General features: G+C 29.9%; 3 protein-coding genes and 1 non-coding gene across 4 annotated transcripts; 3 read left to right on the plus strand and 1 right to left on the minus strand.

The window, feature by feature from the left end:
- The first annotated feature begins 1020 nt into the window (after positions 1 to 1020).
- LOC114178749 (12-oxophytodienoate reductase 3-like) lies at positions 1021 to 4900 on the plus strand. Its single transcript, XM_028064818.1, has 5 exons — positions 1021 to 1421; positions 1527 to 1667; positions 2394 to 2524; positions 2979 to 3161; positions 3877 to 4900. Exons 1-5 carry the CDS (start codon positions 1360 to 1362, stop codon positions 4536 to 4538), a joined length of 1179 nt encoding a protein of 392 aa, XP_027920619.1. The 5' UTR covers positions 1021 to 1359; the 3' UTR covers positions 4539 to 4900.
- Positions 4901 to 6731: 1831 nt separating this feature from the next.
- On the plus strand, positions 6732 to 9106 carry LOC114177571. The gene is made up of 3 exons (XM_028062968.1): positions 6732 to 7615; positions 7696 to 8628; positions 8706 to 9106. The coding sequence occupies exons 1-3, from the start codon at positions 6884 to 6886 to the stop codon at positions 8907 to 8909; spliced, it is 1869 nt and encodes a 622-aa protein (XP_027918769.1). The 5' UTR covers positions 6732 to 6883; the 3' UTR covers positions 8910 to 9106.
- A 10114-nt stretch (positions 9107 to 19220) lies between these two features.
- LOC114176568 (12-oxophytodienoate reductase 3-like) lies at positions 19221 to 21206 on the plus strand. The gene is made up of 5 exons (XM_028061648.1): positions 19221 to 19327; positions 19421 to 19561; positions 19761 to 19891; positions 20155 to 20337; positions 20460 to 21206. The coding sequence occupies exons 1-5, from the start codon at positions 19260 to 19262 to the stop codon at positions 21092 to 21094; spliced, it is 1158 nt and encodes a 385-aa protein (XP_027917449.1). The 5' UTR covers positions 19221 to 19259; the 3' UTR covers positions 21095 to 21206.
- Positions 21207 to 21306: 100 nt separating this feature from the next.
- On the minus strand, positions 21307 to 21388 carry TRNAS-GCU. The gene has a single exon. It is a non-coding gene; the product is annotated as a tRNA-Ser (tRNA).
- Positions 21389 to 21745: the final 357 nt, after the last annotated feature.

Consider the following 21745-nt stretch of genomic DNA (forward strand, 5'->3'; position numbering starts at 1 on the left):
ATTTTAAAGAAAATAAAATATAACCTATAATACAACTTTATTTATTCTCTGGACTCTCTTATTTTAGGCACAAAACAAAACTTGTTTTTCTCATTGGATGGAGACTTATGATGCACCCACATTTCAAGTTGGGTTACGTATTCATGTTTGACATGTATCTATTGTTGCAGGTGACATAAATTATCTAGTGGTAGAGGCCAAGTGAGCCGGATCACAATCGAATCATGACGCGCTTGAGTTATTACGTTCTTAAGTAAAAAGAGGTACGTTCAGATTAATGACTATAACTTTTGACCTAATGGTAAGTGCTCGATCCTAACCATTTGTAACATCTGTATCCGATACTTTATCGATATTTATTAATGAACTATTTAATCTACAAAGTAATACTACTTTCATGATTCCACTAATTTATAATTTTTATGTTGACAACTTTAATATATATAATTTTAATTTGGATTCACACAATAACAATAGCAATATATTTATTATATTTTTAAAAATTATTATACAATTTTCAATATACATATCTATTATATTTATTATATTTTTAAAAATTATTATACAATTTTCAATATACATATCTATTTTATTATTTTTCAAATAAATGTATGAATGTATACTATTCTCATATTTTATTATTTTTCAAATAAATGTATCAATATATACTATTCGTATATGACGATTCAAACTACAATTGTGTGAAAGAGACTTATTATATAAAAAGATACAACAATAAACAAAAATAGAATGATATGAATAAATATATATATATATATATATATATATATATATATATAAATATATCAGTAAATACTAACCAATTTTTTATTTCCTCCTATTAGTAAAAAATATAATAAAACAATGTCATCTCTAAATGGCAAGTATCTTTACGAGTGGAACCGTGATTGTGTTTACCCCTAAACTTGGGACAAGTAAGACCCAAATAGAGTAAAGCGAGCAATAAATAGAGTGAGAGTGATGTTGTTGGACCGAAGAAAGTGAGGGGAGAGAAAATGGGCACCAATCTTCCATTCTTTTCACCAGTGGAGAGAAACCACACCTACGCCAAAATCATTTTCATCATCATTCTCAACTTCAACTCCACCCACTACTGTGTTTTTGGTTCTGCATCACCGTCCAAAACTCTACCCTAAAATATTATCTTAGATCAACGTCGCTAATAATCAATCAGAGATTAAGCACGTGCAAAACGCACCGCAGACACTATTAATCACGTGCAACACTCGCACCAATTCATCCTTCAATAATTGAACAACCTTAACACCTCTTCTTCACTTCTTTTATATTCTACCAAAGTCAAGTGAAGCAAGATCATCATCGCCACTGCTTCCAACTATGGCGGAAAATTCCACCCTCTTTTCTCCTTACAGCATGGGCAAATTCAACCTCTCTCACAGGTCACTCACACAAACTTTTCTTTACTTCATTAGTTTTGTTAAATCTGTTCATTTTTCATCAACAAAACATGGTGGATCTGATCATCTGAGTTGGGGTTTGCGCAGGGTAGTATTGGCTCCCATGACCAGATGCAGAGCGTTGAAGGGGATTCCAAACGCAGCACTTGCTGAGTATTACGCTCAAAGATCAACACCGGGTGGATTTCTCATCAGCGAAGGCACCTTGATCTCCCCCACTGCTCCTGGGTACTTCCTTTCCTATTCCCATTCTTTCATTTCTCTTCATCCTATTCATAAATTCCTCCTTTTCATGTCAAAATATATTCTTCCTTATTCATTCTTAGTGGAAATCGTTTTTTTTTTCCTTCAATTTTAATTAGTTTTTTTTACATAGAAAACTTTTGAAAATAAATTAGTTGAGAATTTGTATTATAATAATGTCAAATAATATATAACTAATTTTAACTTGTATGTCGAAGATATTAGTGATTATAAGACTGTGTAACTCCAGTCAATAGATAAAACATTTATTCCTTGTTTCAACACAAAACTTTTTGGTTTTGTACTAATTTTTGTTCCATTCAAATATGGACCCTCAATAGTTGAACTGTCAAACAACGAGTCACATGTTGGTGCTGTTTGATTGGTGGTCAGAGGACTCGTGTGAATAATGGGGGCTGTTTTTAATCTTTTCTTTCTGACAATTTTTTGTTTGTTATTAAAAAAACATTTATAAATATTTTTACTTAGTATTTTTTTTTATAATTCAGAAAAATATTGAGAATATTAAATTTTATATTTTCAATAAAAAATGTTTTACTTTTTCATCGTCATTCAATAAAAAATTATCAATAAAACCGTAAAAAAAGGGGAAATTTGTGCTTCTGCATTACGTATATCTGTGTAATTAATTGTCTTGTTTTTCTTTAACTTACTAGTAGTAGTAATATGTAAGTGGTGGTGTTGATGCAGGTTTCCCCATGTGCCTGGGATATATTCAGATGAACAAGTGGAGGCATGGAGAAATGTAGTGGATGCTGTGCATGACAAAGGCAGCATTATCTTCTGTCAACTCTGGCATGTTGGCCGTGCGTCTCATCCAGGTAAAGTGAACCTCATTCTCATCCACCAATTTAATTAGTTCTCATTTTGGGTCCTAATTCTTTAGGGACATCGATTGGCCTTTAAATTATTCATTAGGTTCCCTCTGATAATGAGATTACAATAATTTGTATTGCATATATCCTAGACTCAACGTTTATGGTCACTACTCTTATCTAAAGACAAAACTTAAGCGAGTTTTTTAGAAGTTTTTGGTGTGAACTGTGATTAGAGTTTTGCTTGGATCATCTGAGTTTATTTTTAATGTAATGCATACAATTTTGTTATGTACTTAACTCGCTCCATGCATGACAAATAGTTAATATTTTCAGATTTTGACTTAACTGATTCTACTGAAGTGCAGGGAAAGTTATGATTTGTTATTTTCTCCTGTTACATTTACTCTTCAGTTATCTGTTTGTTGAGTTGTTCACTCATTTTGTGTCTGTGAAACAGTGTATCAGCCTGGTGGGGCTCCACCCATTTCGTCCACCTCCAAGCCCCTATCGGCCAGGTGGAGGATTCTCCTTCCCGATGGGTCCTATGGCGTTTACCCAGAGCCTCGTGCACTTAATACTTCTGAGATACCTGAAATCGTGCAGCATTATCGCCAAGCAGCAATTAATGCAATTCGAGCAGGTTGGTTTCTTAAAATCAGCAAAAATAATGGTTTTTGATACTAAATGTAGTCATCTCAATTAAGATATTCAGTATGCTAATGTATGTGTTCAAGTGAAGTGTCTCTGCAGTATTTAGCTGTCATTAATGACGACATTGTGTACATGTATACACACCATCTGTTTCCCTTATCTGATCTATTTTTCTTGTAACTCTGAAGAAAAAAAAAAGAAGAGATAATGGTGGGGATGATATGCTGCATTTTAATTCAATTTTCAATAATAGATTTCAATTCCAAGTTAATGAAAAGTAAAGTTGACTCTAATGGGTTAAAGTTAGCCTGTGGATGCGTCTCAATGTTATGTTACAGGTAGAAAATGTTACACACTGTTTTAACGAGCTTAGCAATAAGGAGAAATAACTGTACCACACTTCAAAACCTACAAGATTGCAGATTTCTACGCCAGAAAACTGAGGTGTTGATCAGCTTTTTTGATACTTCTTAGAGGGGTTTGGCCCTTGTAATAAGTTGTGTGGATAGTGTGAAATAATGCCCACTGTTTCTAGTAAGATAATGTTTTCTTTAAATTTCTACGTCAGTTTCAATGCAGCTGGATGGAGATTAATTACTCTTGATCTGTTGCTTTGAATTCTTTACATTTTTAGTTTTTGCATGTGGGTTTGTTATATAGGACACGGTTATCAAGGTATATGATGAAATGTGACATGTGTGCAGGTTTTGATGGAATTGAGATTCACGGTGCACATGGATATCTCATTGATCAATTCTTAAAGGATGGAATCAATGATCGAACCGATGAATATGGAGGATCACTAGCAAACCGGTGCAGGTTCCTACTGCAGGTGGTTGAAGCTGTTGTTTCTGGCATTGGGGCAGAAAGAGTTGCTGTCAGAATTTCACCTGCAATTGATCACCTTGATGCCATTGACTCTGACCCACTTGGGCTAGGTTTAGCAGTGGTTGAGAAACTGAACAGTTTCCAGAAAGAGCTGGGCAGAAAACTCACTTATCTTCATGTTACTCAGCCTCGATACACAGCTTATGGCCAAACTGAGTCAGGTAGACCTGGCAGTGAAGAGGAAGAAGCTCATTTGATGCAGAACTTGAGAAAGGCTTATGAGGGAACATTCATGTGCAGTGGTGGTTTTACTAGGAAGTTAGGAATGGAAGCTGTGGCTGAAGGACATGCTGACTTAGTATCCTATGGTCGTCTTTTCATTTCCAATCCAGACTTGGTTTTAAGGCTGAAGCTTAATGCACCTCTAACCAGGTATAACAGGAAGACGTTTTACACTCAGGATCCTGTTATAGGATACACAGATTATCCTTTCATGAGCAAAGAAAGTGAGGTGAAGGATCCAAGGGCACGCCTTTAACTGTAATGTTTTTGGCTTTTATAAGATAATGATATTTTGACTATTAAATTTTGACAATTTTTTCTTACAACACGATGTGTCATCTTTTAACTGGTTTTGAAATATTGAGAATGAAAAAAAAATTAAAAACCTTTTAAAAGATGACATAAAATTGTAAAAGAAAATTATCAAAAAATATAATAGCCGTTAGATAAGTCATATTTATTATTGGAATCTCTGAATCTCAAGTGAATGTCTTTGTTCTGAAAATTTGGCTGACACAATTTCTTTGGCCTGTATGGCCATCTATATTGCCTGAAAGTTGCATCTCTGTATTTATTACTGAATTACTTTGTATAATATTAAATAGGGATTACAATGCAGTGGATCCTAGCATATGTATATAACAATAATAATTTCAAATAAGTAAATTGTCAAACAAAACTTAAAATTGATGAAAAATTAATTAATAACAAACTAATTAATTAAGTACACAAGTGAAACACATCATGAACTATTAAAATATTGGGTTAATTATGTTTTTAGTCCCTCTACTATTATCGTTTTTTGGAATTGGTCACTCTCCCAAAAGTTAAACCATTTTGGTCCTCGTGATTTTGGAACTACTGACTTTAGTCCCTAATTTGTGAACGGCGTTAAGTCTGTGACTGCGTGGCAAACGGCGTTCCACCTAGGCTGGTCATCTGATGACACGTGTCTACTCAGATGCTGACACGTGTTAAATTAATATTTATAATTCATAAATTAAATTTTTTTTCTTCATTAAGTCGTTTAATAATTATTTTATAATACAAATTTTAAAACCGTGAATTTGAGCACGTGCTTGGCATTATGAATTAGCAGCGTCATTCTGTGGTTCCTAAGTTAGGGAGAAAGATTTTCTCCGCGAAAGCTCATTTGCTGTGCCGGTGAGAGTGGAAAACCAAACGTCGAGATTCCGTTCTGGGCGAGGTTGTTTGAAGTTGTTGGCGTAGCTGGTGACTGGCTTTCTCGACGAGGTTGCAAGAGCAGAGCATTGGTTGGAAGCAGAGGTAAGTTCTTTCCTTTGTCACTCTGATTTAGGGTTTCAGTGGTTTTCATTTGGAGGGAAATCTATTACGCATTTGGAGGTCCAATTTGCAGCGGCTGTGTTAGTGTGGGTTCGATTTGTGGTTGGGTTTGATGGGTTTAGGGTTGTGTTTTGGTTGTTATACAAATGGTTTTTTCAGTGGTTTTCCGGCACATGGAGAAGTTTGAAAGATTTAGGGGAAGGATGCTGCGTTACGAAGGTGGAGAGGAGCATGTAGTTTGTGAACTGGATCCAGATATGTGGTCGTACTTCGAAGCATTGGGTATTCTGAAGAAGGATTTCAAGTATGATGGAGAACTTTATATGTGGTGGAAGCCGAAGAAGGGGAGAATGGATAGAGATCTAAGGCCATTATGTGACGATAGACATGCTTTGGAGTTGGCCGAATATGCAGAAAATAAAAACGAGGAGGTTGAGATTTATGTGGAGCATGTGGTTAGTTCTGCTCAAGTTGTTGAACTTATTGAAGGGGCTGCTGTTGGGACAAATGAGGAGGTTGTTGCTGCTGTTAATGTTGGTGTGATACTTGAAGAACAGGGTGCTGCTGCTGGGCCAAATGAAGAAGAAGAAACTGTTGATCATAATGGTGGTGAGGTGAATGAAGAAGAGGTAAACGCTGCTGCTGCTGGGCCAAATGAAGAAGAATCAACTGCTGTTCATAATGGTGGTGAGGTGAATGAAGAAGAGGCAAACGCTGCTGCTGCTGGGCCAAATGAAGAAGAATCAAACGCTGTTCATAATGGTGGTGAGGTGAATGAAAAAGAGGCAAACGTTGCTGCTGCTGGGCCAAATGAAGAAGAATCAAACGCTGGTGCTGAATCTGGTGATGAATCTGGTGTTGTTTCAGGTGATGATCAAGGTGATGAATTGGATGAGAGTGAGGAAGAAAGACATAGAGATGATGATGACTGTTTTGGGTTGGAAGATATTCCACGCAGGCATTTTTCTCAAGTTTTAGACAGGTGGAAAAAATTCAAACAAGAGTGGAAAAATAGGAAGAGGTCAAGAACAACTGCTATACCTACAGCTGAAGGAAACCAAAGTGAAGGTGTGGGTACTTTTACCACACAACAGAGTACTGCTGATCATGAAATAGATGCGCATTACAGCACTGATGAGCTAGATAGTGATGTTGACATTGCTTATGGGGATGGTGGGAGGAAATACCCAATATTCAGGGGCGAAGACATGTGCAAGGAATTCAAATTCAAACTTGGGATGGAGTTTTCTTCCTTGAAACAATTCAAGCAAGCTTTGATAGAGCATTCTGTGTTGAATGGCAGAGAAAGTTAAATTTGTGAAGAATGATGATGTCCGAGTGAGGGCTATTTGCAAAAGGAAGTGTGGATTTTTGATTTTATGCAGCAAAGTTGGAGGAAGTCAAACTTTTAGGGTGAAGACCTTGATTGATGGTCATAATTGTGGCAGAGTTTTTGTTAACAAGAATGCAAACAAGGAATGGGTTTCCAAAATTGTAGTTGATAAGTTTAGAAATGTTGGGAGAATGACAGCCAATGAAATAATTGATGATGTCCGAAGGTCGTACAGTGTTGCAATAACCCCCTGGAGGGCTTGTAGAGCAAAAGAGATTGCAATGGACATTCTTGAAGGAGATGGGCAAAAGCAATACAATATGCTATATGATTATGCTGCAGAGCTAAGGAGAGTGTCTATTGAAACAACAGTTAAGATAAAAATTAATCAACCTCAGCCCACATTGCAGCCACGGTTTGGTTCTTTCTATTTGTGTCTAGATGGGTGCAAGAAAGGGTTCGTGAATGGCTGTAGACCATTCATAGGTGTTGATGGATGTCATTTGAAGACTACCTATGGAGGCCAACTTTTAGTTGCTGTGGCAAGGGATCTAAATGACCAGTACTTTCCACTGGCATTTGCTGTTGTAGAGAATGAGTGCAAGGAGACTTGGAGGTGGTTCCTAACATTATTGTTAGAGGACATTGGAGACGTTCAAAGTAATCGATGGGTATTTATTTCGGACCAGCAGGAGGTAAATTCAAATTCATGTACTTAAGTGTCACCAATTAAATTATATGTATGATTGACTTATTGTATATGTACATTTTACAGGGACTGATGCAAGTATTTGATGAACTATTGCATGGAGTGGAGCATCGATTTTGTCTAAGGCATCTGTACAGCAACTACAAGAAGAGATTTGGTGGTGGTATAGTGATTAGGAATCTCATGATGGCTGCTGCTAAAGCCACATACTACCAAGGCTGGGAAGCAAGTATGGAAGAGCTCAAGAAGGTCAATCAAGAAGCTGCTGAATGGTTATATGCAATTCCACGTAAGTCTTGGTGTAAACATGCATTTAGTGCATATTCTAGGTGTGATGTCCTCATGAACAACTTATCAGAGTCATTTAATAGCACTATATTGTTAGCTAGGGATAAACCAATTATAACAATGATGGAGTGGATTAGGACATACTTGATGAGTAGGTTTGCACATTTGCGGGAAAAATTAACTGCATTTACTGGTGTTGTAATGCCTAAACCTAACAAAAGGCTAGATAGGGAAATAGAGAAAAGTGGAAACTGGTTTGCTGTTTGGACTGGAGATGGTAAGTTTGAAGTTACACAAGGATTCACCATGGATAAATTCATAGTTGACCTCACAAACCACAGCTGCACATGTTATTTTTGGGACTTAGTTGGCATACCATGTAGACATGTCGTGGCTGCAATCAATTACAGGGTAGAACAGCCCTCTGATTATGTGCATGCTTATTACAAAAGGGAGGCTTATGAAGCTTGTTATGGGTCACCAATTTCACCCATTAATGGCCAACAACTGTGGCCTAAAAGTAATGGACCACAAATCCTACCCCCAATATTTAAGACTCCTCCTGGGAGGGCACGAAAATTAAGAAGAAGAGAACCTGATGAAGATGTCAGCCACTCTAGGTTGGGGAAGAAGCATCTTAGAATGAAGTGCAGTAACTGTGGCCAGTTTGATCACAACATCAGAAGCTGCAAGCAGGGAAAAACTAACAAGGTAAATCTGTCTATCATAATCAAATGAAGTACGATGTAATTATGAAGTTGAAACTAATGACTGTGCGGTCTTTGCAGGGAAAACAGAAAAGGAAGAAGTCTGCAAAAACTGCAGCTGCTACTGGCAAGGCATCCGGGAGGAACACCACTTTAAGATCTGCTATCACCACAAGCAGGAAATTTAATAGGAAGGGAGGAAGGTCATGGAAGCTCCCAAGCGGCGCACCAACTTTAGGTTCACAAGCAAGTTCAAGCAACCCACCTAGCGGACAACCCATGTGAACAATATTGGGAGTTGTGTTTTGTAGTGATGGTCACATGGATATTTTGAAGTAAATGTATTTTTTGTTAGCTGTGATGCAGAGTTCCAGCTGTTGTTGTTTTAGCTTTAGCAGACATCTAGGACCACTTGGATTATTGTTTTCAATAGTATATGTCATGCACTGTTAACATTTATTTTTTGCTTCGTCCTTTATCAATCATGGGCAGGTTCTAAATTGATGCTCCATTTTCTAAATTGGATTATTAAAGTGTACAAATTTGGGTTAATGGTGCCAAATATAAATGGTCGTTAATGGTGCCAATTGGGTTATTAAAGTGAACAAAAGCATGTGTACAAATCTGGGTTAATGGTGCCAATTACAAATCAGGGAAGCAATGCGAAAAATTCTTGCACTTACTGCTCCCAACCATTCATGTCATTACTGCTCCCAATATTAATCCAAATCAATAAAATTTTTTAACAACCTTAAATTCAACATTCCATTCCAGAATCTAATCTAAATAACCAGCTTTAACAAACTTAAATTCAACATTCCATTCCAGAATCTGCACTTAAATTCAACCTTATTCCTTACAATTCGTCTTTAACAGAAACAGAACACAAAGTATGACAGTAAAACCCCAAGATAAAATGAACAAAAATAACTTTATTTCTCTCATTTTTCTCTCCACCGATAATTTCTTCTTTAGTTTGGCATTCTTCTGCAACAACTGAAGTATCACTGTATCACTGCCACTTAAATTTTCATTCTCTCCTTCTTCACATTCAGGCTTTCGTTCGTCACATTCAGGCTTTCGTTCGACTTCACCTTCCACCGCATCAGCCCATCGAAAATAGTTACAATGTGATTCAGTCTACAAAACAAAGTAAGAAATTTTAGAAAACTGAGACATGCCCACAAACAAATTCACCAAAACACACACCATAACAACACATACGTACAGCCCAATTTCGACACCTGAAGAAAAATCTGCCATTATTCTTTGTAGTAGTTGCTTTCAGAAGCAGTAATTGGTCGCCACAACCACAAACTTTTTCTTCCAAAATAAGAAGATCCCACTTGCGCAGAAGAAGACGAAGACAATGGACAACCCTTCGACCCAACACTCCTCTTCATTTACAAACCCTAAAACACAAAAAATTCCCAATTAATCAAATCAACATACCTTTATGTTGACCCACAAATCTTGAGCACTTCAATATTCTATGATGGCGTGGTGGCTTTCTATTTCCGTTCCTTCAGATTTCAACATCCACATCTTTCTTCCAAACTCTTTCTCTTCGATGGCGTGGTAATGGCTTTCGATGGATTCACAGACCTCCACAAACCTAACGGTTCCACACTTTAAAAGGCCAACTGCACGTGCTCAAAATGAAGAAAAAAAATTTAATTTATGAATTATAAATATTAATTTAACACGTGTCAGCATCTGAGTAGACACGTGTCATCAGATGACCAGTCTAGGTGGAACGCCGTTTGCCATGCAGTCACAGACTTAACGCCGTTCACAAATTAGGGACTAAAGTCAGTAGTTCCAAAATCATGAGGACCAAAATGGTTTAACTTTTGAGAGAGGGACCAATTCCAAAAAACGATAATAGTAGAGAGACTAAAAACATAATTAACTCTAAAATATTTTGAGATGGGTCAACGCTGTAATCCATACACATTATGAAGTATGCAGAATCAGCTTAACAGACTAAAATAAAATGGGTCTGGTGGTGAGTAATTTTTCTTGCGAATAACCCTTGATACCTAATTCTAAATACTTTTTGGACAGCATAAAGTTAGACCTACAAAAAATATAAAATGAACGTGTCATCTACCATTTTCTAGGATTTAGAAAGAAGAAGACTTATAATTAAAAAATTAATAAAAAATATTTAATGCATAGACATTATAGTTAAATAACAAATCAATAAATAATTCTAATAATGTAAATATTATAATATGGACAGAATGAATTATTTATTAACAATCTTTATATTAATGGACACGATTTTTTAAGATATAAAATCATGTTTTCAATAATTTACTAGTGCTATATCCGTGCGTACGCACGGGTGCTGTGTTTTTTTTTTTTTAATTTTGTATTTGTAAAATAAAAAAATATTAGTTATATTTACAGTAAATAATTATTTTATATATGTTATTATACAATATTGTTGTTTACACAAATAATAATAATGAATATTAGAGTTATATATTATTAGAATTAGGATGGATAAATGTTACTTTAATTTTGATCGTTATAATTTTTAATGAAGTAATTTAAAATTGATTACAAATCATTTTAGATATTTTGTTAATTATTTGGAATAAAAATATATTATATTTTTAATAGATTACTCTAAAATTACTTACAAATAATCAGAGATATTTTGTTAGATGGAATAATAAAATATTATGTTTTTTAATTGCTTACTAATAAATAAATTGGTTACAAATAATATTATGGTTATTATTATTATTGTGATATTTATGTATTAAAATGTCACATGATTATTGGTTATTATAATCTTTAGAGGGATATATTAATTAAAAGTTTTAATATAGTTGCAAAAAGTGAGGAATTGTTTTCTTTAATATATTGGAATACAAAATTACAAACATTGAAAGTGATAGATGGAAAATGATGTTTTAAGAGGGAAAAAAACTGTTTGGTGGATTTGTTTGCTTTCAAATAAAAAGTTTAACCTTAGGTTTCATGAATGTATAAGAAGATTGTGCACTAAATAATTCCAAAATTTGTTACCTTGTTTTCATCCTGAAAAAATAAGTTTGTTTGTATATAATATAAAAATGCATTGGATAGAAAGATGACCGTTAATTCAATATTTATATAATTATTGTTATATTTAAATAGAAAAATTATATTTAAGTGTTATAATGATGTATAATTATATATAATATCTAAATAAATAATTTGATAATATTTAAATGTACATTTATTTGCTTTAAATTATAAAATTGATTAATGATGTGTAATTAAACCATATAAAAGGTTGAAGTGGAGTTTACACTTTTCAATATAAAATATAAACATAAGATATTTTAAAAATCCCGAACAAAATAATAATGAGAAGAATAACCATCACAATAATGATAATTATTATAATACTAATACAAAATAATAGTATTATTATTAATAACATTAATATTAATAATAAAAGTAATAATAATACTGAATATTTAGTAATACTAATATTAACACTGATATTAAAAATACTAATAATAATAATTCAAATAATTTAAATAATAATAATATTATGGATTTTGTGAAAAAGAATATCCGTATAAAAATAATTAAATAACTAATCATTGGTATTCTTAGTAATAAATAATATTTATTTCAGAATAATAATAATTTTTTTAATAATAATACTAATGTAATACAAATAATAATAAAAAGTAGTGGCTGGTATTGAAACATACGCATGTGTTTAGGGTTATTTTTTTTTTTTAAATTATATTAAGAAAATTAATATAATTATAAATAATATGATATTTTTTTTACTAATATATAATCAAAGAATTAATGTTAGTTGTACGCACACTTACACGTATATAATTTGTAATTTAATTATATGTCTGAACTTATGAAATTATTTTTAAAAGTATATTTATATGATCTATATAATATTTTATGATTAGATTAGATAAATTAAAGTTAACTCCTTTGTATCTAAAGTATGTGCAAATGGTCATAAGAAAATTTCTCTGGTCAATTAACTAACGATACTTTGGTTGTTATTATATTTTATAAATTAGAAATTTGAATATTAGTCTGAAAAATCAAAGGTGATGAGTGATCTAAAAAGTATATATCAAGGACAATGCATAAACCTAAAAAAGATGGAGCTAGCTGCATGAAAATATTAATATATATATATATATATTATTGATAATATTGTTATTATTGTAAGTATTTTTTTAATTATAAAAAATGTTATTGTACTATATTTCACAATTTCTGAGAGATTAGACATTGATATGCATTGAATTCACATTTCAATATTATAATTTATCAGAAAGGATAAAAAGCAAATTTATTTATTCTAAAAAAACAAATTTAATATCTTAGTATCACGAAAGAATGTTTAGGGTTATAGTATGTTTTACAATAACAATATATTTAAAATAAGGTTTTGGTTTAGAGATGGCAAATAAACCCGTCCCCGTGGGTATTATCCGAACCCGTCCTCGGTTTGACGGGGAATCCCCGTATTAACTGGGTATGGGTATGGGTATGGAGAATCCCCGATTTTTTCAATTGGGTATGGGGATGGGGATGTGGATGAATATATCCCCGCCATAATACTCGTCCCCGCCATATCCTCATCCTCATTTAAATTATTAAAATATTTACAATTAATTAAGTAACCCTATAATATATAAATATTTGGTTTGTCATGAAACTCATTTCGCATCTCCAATATATTTTTTATTTTATCACAACCTTTATGTAATTATGTTAAAATGATGTATGTCAATTAAAAAAAAAATTATGTCTAACATTTGAATATTTCTATTATTTTTTAATATTTTTTTTATTGTATATTTTCCTTTCACATGAGAATATTTAATACTCTCAATTTAAGTGTTTAATAGCATAAACATTTCATTTACTAGGTAATATAAAAAAAAATCTTTACTTATTATTATTAATTTTTGTTTCATTTGAAGAACTCTTTTGTTTCGCTAAAACAATTTTTGTTATTTCTCAACCATTGAGTATATATGTTGATATTTGAAAAGTTTTCTTAGATCTCTGAGATGTTTTTCGTCTTATCATACCCTTAATTATACATTTGTTTTTCTTTGTGCAATTCCTTCCGATAATCTTCAAATTATTTATAAGACACACATTTGTTAATTTTTTAATATTTTTATTTTTGTTTATTTTTGTTTTTGTTTATTTTCATCATATAGAATATTATTTCGATAAATTTTATCTAATTATTTTTTATTTTCTAACTCATTACAATCATACTTTAATATTTTCAATATAATTGTATAAATAATTTTTATTTACTACAATATAAAAATTTAATGTAATTGTCATGAATATTTTTTTATCACCATCCAACATATATTGGAGTTTAAAAAATACCAAATCTATGATAAAATTTTATTATGTTTATTATTTGTTCTTTGCGTCATTTTTTTATCAAACATTGAGTATATATGTTGATATTTGAAAAGTTTTCTTAGATCTCTAAGATGTTTTTCATCTTATCATACCTTTAATTATATATTTGTTTTCATTTGTGTGATTCCTTCCAATAGTCTTCAAATTGTTTATAAGACACACATTTGTTAATTTTTTTATATTTTTATTTTTTGTTTATTTTCATCATGTAGAATACTATTTCGATAAATTTTATCTAATTATTTTTTATTTTCTAACTCATTACAATCATACTTTAATTTTTTCACTATAATTGTATAAATAATTTTTATTTACTAAAATATAAAAATTTAATTTAATTGTCATGAATATTTTTTTACCACCATCCAACATATATTGTGGTTTAAAAGATACAAGATTTATGTTAAAATTTTATTATTATATTTATTATTTGTTCTTTTCGTTATTTTAATCAAGTGTTGTATCATAACTTTTATTAGTGTATAAGAAATAGATTCATTATAATTTAAAAAACTGAAGTAAACAAACATTTAAAATATATTTTAATTTAAATATTTTTTTCCTTTTATATTTTTTTAAGAATTTTTTTTCCTTTTATATTTTTTAAAAAATATTTTTAAAATTTATCAACTAGGTTTCATTAATGTTTGCAAATTTAATAAATGTTTTGGTTCTCATTAAATTTTATTTGGTATTCTAATATAAAAATGTAAACAATTATAATTTATTTCAAAGTATTTGATATCGAAAAAATAACCATACTCCTAATATTGAATATTTGATAATATTATGTTTCCTTTATCGTAATTTTTTATTATTTTATAAAAATTAATTAAAATTAATATTAAAGTAGTAAGAAAACGGGTACGGGTATGGGTACAAGATTATACCCGTTACCCGGTGGGGATGGGGATGGGATAGAAGTTTGATACCCGTTGGATTTGGGTATGGGGATGGGGATGAACTTTTTTTACGGGGATGGATATGGGATAGTGAAACCCGTCCCCGTCCCGTCCCGTTGTCATCCCTATTTTGGTTATAATATAATTAATTTAATAATTATGTGTAGTTTTAACTAATTAAAATATAAATAAAAAAGAGGTTATAATACAATAAATTTAATAATTATTTATATATTTAGCAAACTAAAATATAAGTTTTAGAATTTATTATTATTAAGAACAAAAACTATAGATGGAACAATTCATGCTTTATAAATAATAATATTATAGTTGCTTAATATATATTTGTTTTCTAAATTAAATAAGTTTAATATTGTGTGAGATGTAATAACAATAATATGAAATGCATAAAATGTAGGTACATTTTGCATTATATATCCTGTATAAAATAAATATAAAAATAAAATTGATGTTAAAATTTGTTAAAAAAAACATAAACTTAGACTAATATTTAAAGTGAATTGGTGATATGAAATTATAAAAATTGTGAAGCTAAATATAAATTATTATAATAAAAAGTAATATATATATATATATAAATATATATATATATATATATATATAAATATATATATATATATATATATGATGTATTATAGATCCGTACAAAATAATAATAATAATAATACAAAATAACAATATTAAATATTATTAATACTAATAATATTAATTAAAATAATAATAATAATAATAGAATAGTCTGGAATTATATATCTCGTACAAAATAATAATAATAGCAATAGTAATAGTAGAATAATAGTAATATTGTTAAATATTCATTAAATACTAATCACTTTAACACTAATAATATTAATATATTACTAATTATGTATAGTAAAATAACATTGTTGTATGATTAAAATTTTAGTTATATACTATATATTATATTAAAATGAAATATATATTCACGATCATTATTAAAATAAAATGTAGAAATATTATACATTACATATCAGATACAAAATAAATACAACAAAAGGTTTAAATTGAGTTTATAACAATAATTAAAAACAATTAGCCAAATGAAATTTAAAAAAAAAAAGTTAGATGTGCATGGGGGTCGATGTTTCTTTTGTTTTTTCTTTTTAATTTATATTTAAGTTTATAATTATATATAGTTATAAAATAATATTTTAAAAGAGAGTTTGATGATAAAAAACCTAAAACATTAATTATGGGTATTTATTATTTAGTGACAAATTAATTAAAAAATAATAATAATATTTGAATATTAATTTCTTTAAATAAATGTAATGGATAAATATTTGTTACAAAGATTTTAAATATAAAGTTTTATTGTGTTTAATGTCACATAATTACAATAGAGATAAAACATGGACTTAATGATATATTTATTTAGCACCTGTTCAATCAAATTTAAGGTTAATCATGTAATTGTGCACTCAACCAAGTCCAATCATTGAAAATAGTTTTTTTTTCTACTAACATTGTAAATATGAAAATAATAAAGTGTAATAAATTTATTAATTTTCAATAAATATAAATTCAATCTTCATTGAGGGTTAAAATTATAACATTAATAAATTGACAAATAAAGAAATAAATTAAAATAAAATATAACAATTGATTATATTTATAATAACAAAAAATAATAGTAAAAGTAACATTAATAATTGAGAAAAAGTATTAAAATGAATAATAATTATTAATAAATAGATTATAAATTAAGAAAGACGACGTGAATTGATTCTTGAATTTTTTTTCCATAATCAACTAATAACTATGATTAAAATAGTTTATCTATACGGTATTTATAAAAATAAAGTAATACTAAAACTAACATTGTAAATGAAAATGGTGAAATGTAATATATATATTTAATAAATATTGATTAAGATTTTTGAGTAATAATTAAAGAAATAATTTAAAATAAAATATATTTATTGATTCAAATAATAATAACAAAAACAATAGTAATTATAATAGTATTATTAATTACCGATTATAACTTCGTTCACAATTAAACAAATTTGAAATTATTAATAAAATAAACTAATTGATAATAACTTTTTAGAAATTAATCGTGCAATTATTAATTATAAATGTATAAATTTAAAAAATTTCCAAACGTATGGAAAAAAAAAATTCACTCATAATTAAAAATTAAAAACAATTAAACGAATTAATTAGTCAAATGAAAAGATTTAAAAAATAATCATGATTGATTGTATAAATCAATTTGATTGTATAAAAGATTTACATATGAGCACGATCAATTACTAAATTTAGTATTAGTATAAATGATAAAATCTTGTTACATTATATGCTGTTATATACAAATTTAAAAGATTTCAAAACATATACAATAAAGGAAAAAATCACTCATAATTAAAAAATAAAAAATAATTAATAGAATTAATTGATTAATTAATAAAAAATAGAAATAAATCGTATAAATCAATTATAAGTTATAATCAATAATTAATATATTCAATAATAATGTTTAATCATGATTACGTAAAAATGTTTAATCATAGAGTATAATATCTATATTAAGTTGTAAGAATTGTACATCCGAGGAAAAAAAAATATTACAAAGAAGTCAATTTCTTGATTCAAATAAAAATTATTTTCTTTTTATAAAAAGTGTTCCAAACATTTGACATGAGTTCCCATCTTTGACCAACCCTGAAGGTAATATATATATATATATATATATATATATATATATATATATATATATATATATATTACATATGAAGTTACGCAATCTTTTTTTTTTCAATTTTCTTCTTAATTTTATTTTATTTTTACATAACCAACAAGGAATTAGTTTGAGTAGAGATAATAAATCCCTTATAAATAAAGTTTTAAATAAATTTTATTTTACGATATGTTACATTTTCAAAAACTTTTTAATAATATTACAATTATTAGAAATGTTATTCTTTGATAATATATCTAAAAATGTGTTTTGTTAGCTTTCAATGTCTTTAAGAATACATTTTAAATTTTAAATAATTAAAAATAAAATAGGGTAAGCTGCAAAATAAACATTACACATTCCTGCTCTTTTATATGAACATAAAAGTTAACGAAACACTATAATACCTTTTTTTTTTCAGAATAAAAGATATCGAAAAACCATTTTATATAATTTAAATAAAACAAGAATAATTATGTTTTTTATATTTGAATAAAGAATAATGATAAATTGAAAACCATATAATTTTATATAACCAATTAAAACTATTATTATTTATTAAATATCTTAATTTAATGTTTTATTATTAAAAGGAGTTTTATCTGATATTCTATACAGGTCGTTATCAAAATACCTTTTTTCTTTTTATAAAAAAATAATTTTTTAACTATATATTTGTAAAAGTAATACAATCACAAAAAGTATATTTGTGTAACTGTAAGAAAAGAAAAAGTAGATGCTAACTTATTGTATGAATAGAATTTATCAGAATTTGAAGATGTTATCTATCTGTAAAAAAGAAAAATTATATGTGTGTCGTTTCACAGTCAAAGTCTATGAATAAAATTCTACATTCTTCATGGTGAAGAAATGGCAGGGCCAGTGCAGCCGAAATAAAAAAAAATACAAAAACTTTATTTATTTTTATCACTTTTGAAGAAAATAAAAGGTATTCATATTCGATTTTTCAAGTTGTTTGAACATGTGGTACCGACCACAAAGAGAATATAAATCACGTGGAAGTCAAACCGTGTGAAACATATGCAGCAGAACAGAGATTTAATATATAGTACCCAAATTCGTTTTGCCATGAACAAATATTTTGAGAGGTTAAAATAATATAATTTTTTATTATTAAATTGGATTGATCATTAATACAGTATTTTAAAAATAATTTTTTTTATCGAATAATTAAATTATTAATTGAATCATTAATATATTTTAAAAAAAATATTTTATTTTTATTTTAACTCATATCTATTTTATTATCATTTGTAAATAATGAATATATTATTATTATTTTTAAATATGAAAGTGAGAAATGAGTGTTATTTTATAAAAAATTAAAAATGTTAAGTTTTTTATGTTTTAATTTAGTCCTTAAATTATATATTCTCAATAATTTAAAAAAATTTAAAAATTTAAAAACTTTTAAATATATATATAATTAAAAATAAATAGGGGTGGGGCCGTGACCCCTCTCCGCACCTTATAAAATCAACCACTGGCTTTGCAACATTCAACATTGTCTGATTATTGCCACCTTCATCACTTCCTCTTCTCTCAACAATGGCAGATTCAGAAATCTCCACCCTTTTTTCTCCTTACAATATGGGAAAATTCAACCTCTCTCACAGGTCACTCACCCACTTCTCATTGCCTTCTTCATGAATCTATTCCCACAAAATCTATGAATTGAACACTAACTGTTTGACTTAAGTTTTGTGCAGGGTGGTGTTGGCTCCCATGACAAGATGCAGAGCGTTGAATGGGATTCCTAACGCAGCGCATACAGAGTACTACGCTCAGAGATCAACTCCAGCTGGATTTCTCATCACTGAAGGCACTTCCATCTCTCCCACTTCTTCTGGGTACATTCTACTTGTCTATTCTCACTATTATTATCTCTTTATACTGTTGTTTAATTTAGGGATAAACAGCCAAACAATTATCCTTTAATCTTTTTGTTTGTGATCAAAATGATGTTTAGGGGTACTTGAGGATTGAATTAGATCAATTCATGAAACCATCATGAAACTAATATATTTGTAAGTGGTGATGTTGATGCAGGTTTCCTCACGTGCCTGGAATCTACACTGATGAACAAGTGGAAGCATGGAGAAGTGTTGTGGATGCCGTGCACGCCAAAGGCAGCATCATCTTCTGTCAACTTTGGCATGTTGGCCGTGCATCAAACCCAGGTAACATGCATATGCTCCTTTACTGTTCATGTTCTATCCTTTGACTTAATTAATTCATCGATTTTAACAGCTTATAACAACACAAATTTCTCATATTTTGCATTGAAGCATACATGTTTGAAAGAATAACTCTTAACTCTTCACACAGCATCATGATTAATTCCATTCCATCCTTAATTATGTCTTTTTTATATGACTTTTCAATTACTGTCTATTTTGTTGAATTGTCCACTCATTTAGCACCTTGAGCTGATGTGAAACAGTGTATCAGCCTGGTGGGGCTGCACCTATATCGTCCACCAGCAAACCCATATCAGAGAAGTGGAAGGTTTTCATGCCAGATGGGTCCCGTGGCGTGTTCTCAGTGCCTCATGCACTTACCACTGCTGAAATATCTGAAGTAGTGGAGCATTATCGTCAATCAGCAATTAATGCAATTCGAGCAGGTTAATTAAATTGTACTTTATTACTTCGCTAACATAGTATAACATCTACCTTTTCAAATTCGGATATATCTAAGTTATATGATGATGATGAAATTTGACATACTTTATATACACTAGCACAGGTTTTGATGGAATCGAGATTCATGGGGCACATGGGTATCTCATCGATCAATTCTTGAAGGACGCAATCAACGATCGAACAGATGAATATGGTGGATCACTAGAAAACCGGTGCAGGTTCCTGATGCAGGTGGTTGAAGCTGTTGTTTCTGCCATTGGGGCAGAAAGAGTTGCTGTCCGAATTTCACCAGCAATTGATCACATGGATGCCTTTGACTCTGACCCACTTGGGTTAGGCTTAGCAGTGATTGAGAGACTGAACAAATTGCAGAAAGAAAAGGGCACAAAACTGGCTTACCTTCATGTTACTCAACCCCGATTCACACTTCTTGAGAGAACCGTTCAAGATAGGGAAGAGGATAGTGTTGATCTGATGCAGAAGTGGAGAAAGGGTTATGAGGGAACATTGATGTGCAGTGGTGGCTTTACTAGGGACTCAGGGATGAAAGCTGTGGCTCAAGGCCTTGCTGACTTGGTTTCCTTTGGTCGTCTTTTCATCTCTAATCCAGACTTGGTTTCAAAGCTGAAGCTTAATGCACCTCTCACCAACTACAACAGGAACACCTTTTACACTTCCGATCCTGTCATAGGTTACACAGATTATCCTTTCCTGCACAAACAAACTCATATGAATTGAGTATACCTAAGGATATGATTGCTTTTAGTTTCTAGATTAGAGTCAATCTCCTTTATTTTCTGTAATTTGAAAAAAAAAATGTTTTAATGAATTATATGTCCTTTACATTCTACATTCATTTTTCTTTCATATAGTTTTTAACTGCATACTTTATTTCTTCTGCAAAACTGCATTTTTCTTTCAAAGTTATGATGAGCAAACAAAAAAGGAAGCGTCGCCTGAGAGATTCGAACTCTCGCGGGGAAACCCCATGTACTTAGCAGGCACACGCCTTAACCACTCGGCCAAAGCGACTAGGTGTTAGGTCAGAACTGTAGCTCTAACAACACTCAAACCTTTATATTCGCACAGGCACAGTCTTATTGCTATTCAAGCACCCAATTATAAAGACTTTTTAAGGGTACTTTTGTTTTTATGATCATTAATTGATCGGTAAACTATTATCAGTTTAATAACTATTATAATTTTAACAATCAATTTATTTATTTTACAGATCTATTTCACTATTCATTATAATTTTACGGGAAAAAGTAATTGATGATGGGTAATTTTAGGATATTTTTATTTTATCATTCAAAGACTCGTTTTTAAATATTAAATTGATGATTTAATGTTAAATAAAATTGTTATCGTTACATTTTAAATTTATAT

The sequence above is a fragment of the Vigna unguiculata genome, chromosome 3 (assembly GCF_004118075.2).
Source record: "Vigna unguiculata cultivar IT97K-499-35 chromosome 3, ASM411807v1, whole genome shotgun sequence".
NCBI classification, from domain to species: Eukaryota; Viridiplantae; Streptophyta; class Magnoliopsida; order Fabales; family Fabaceae; genus Vigna; species Vigna unguiculata.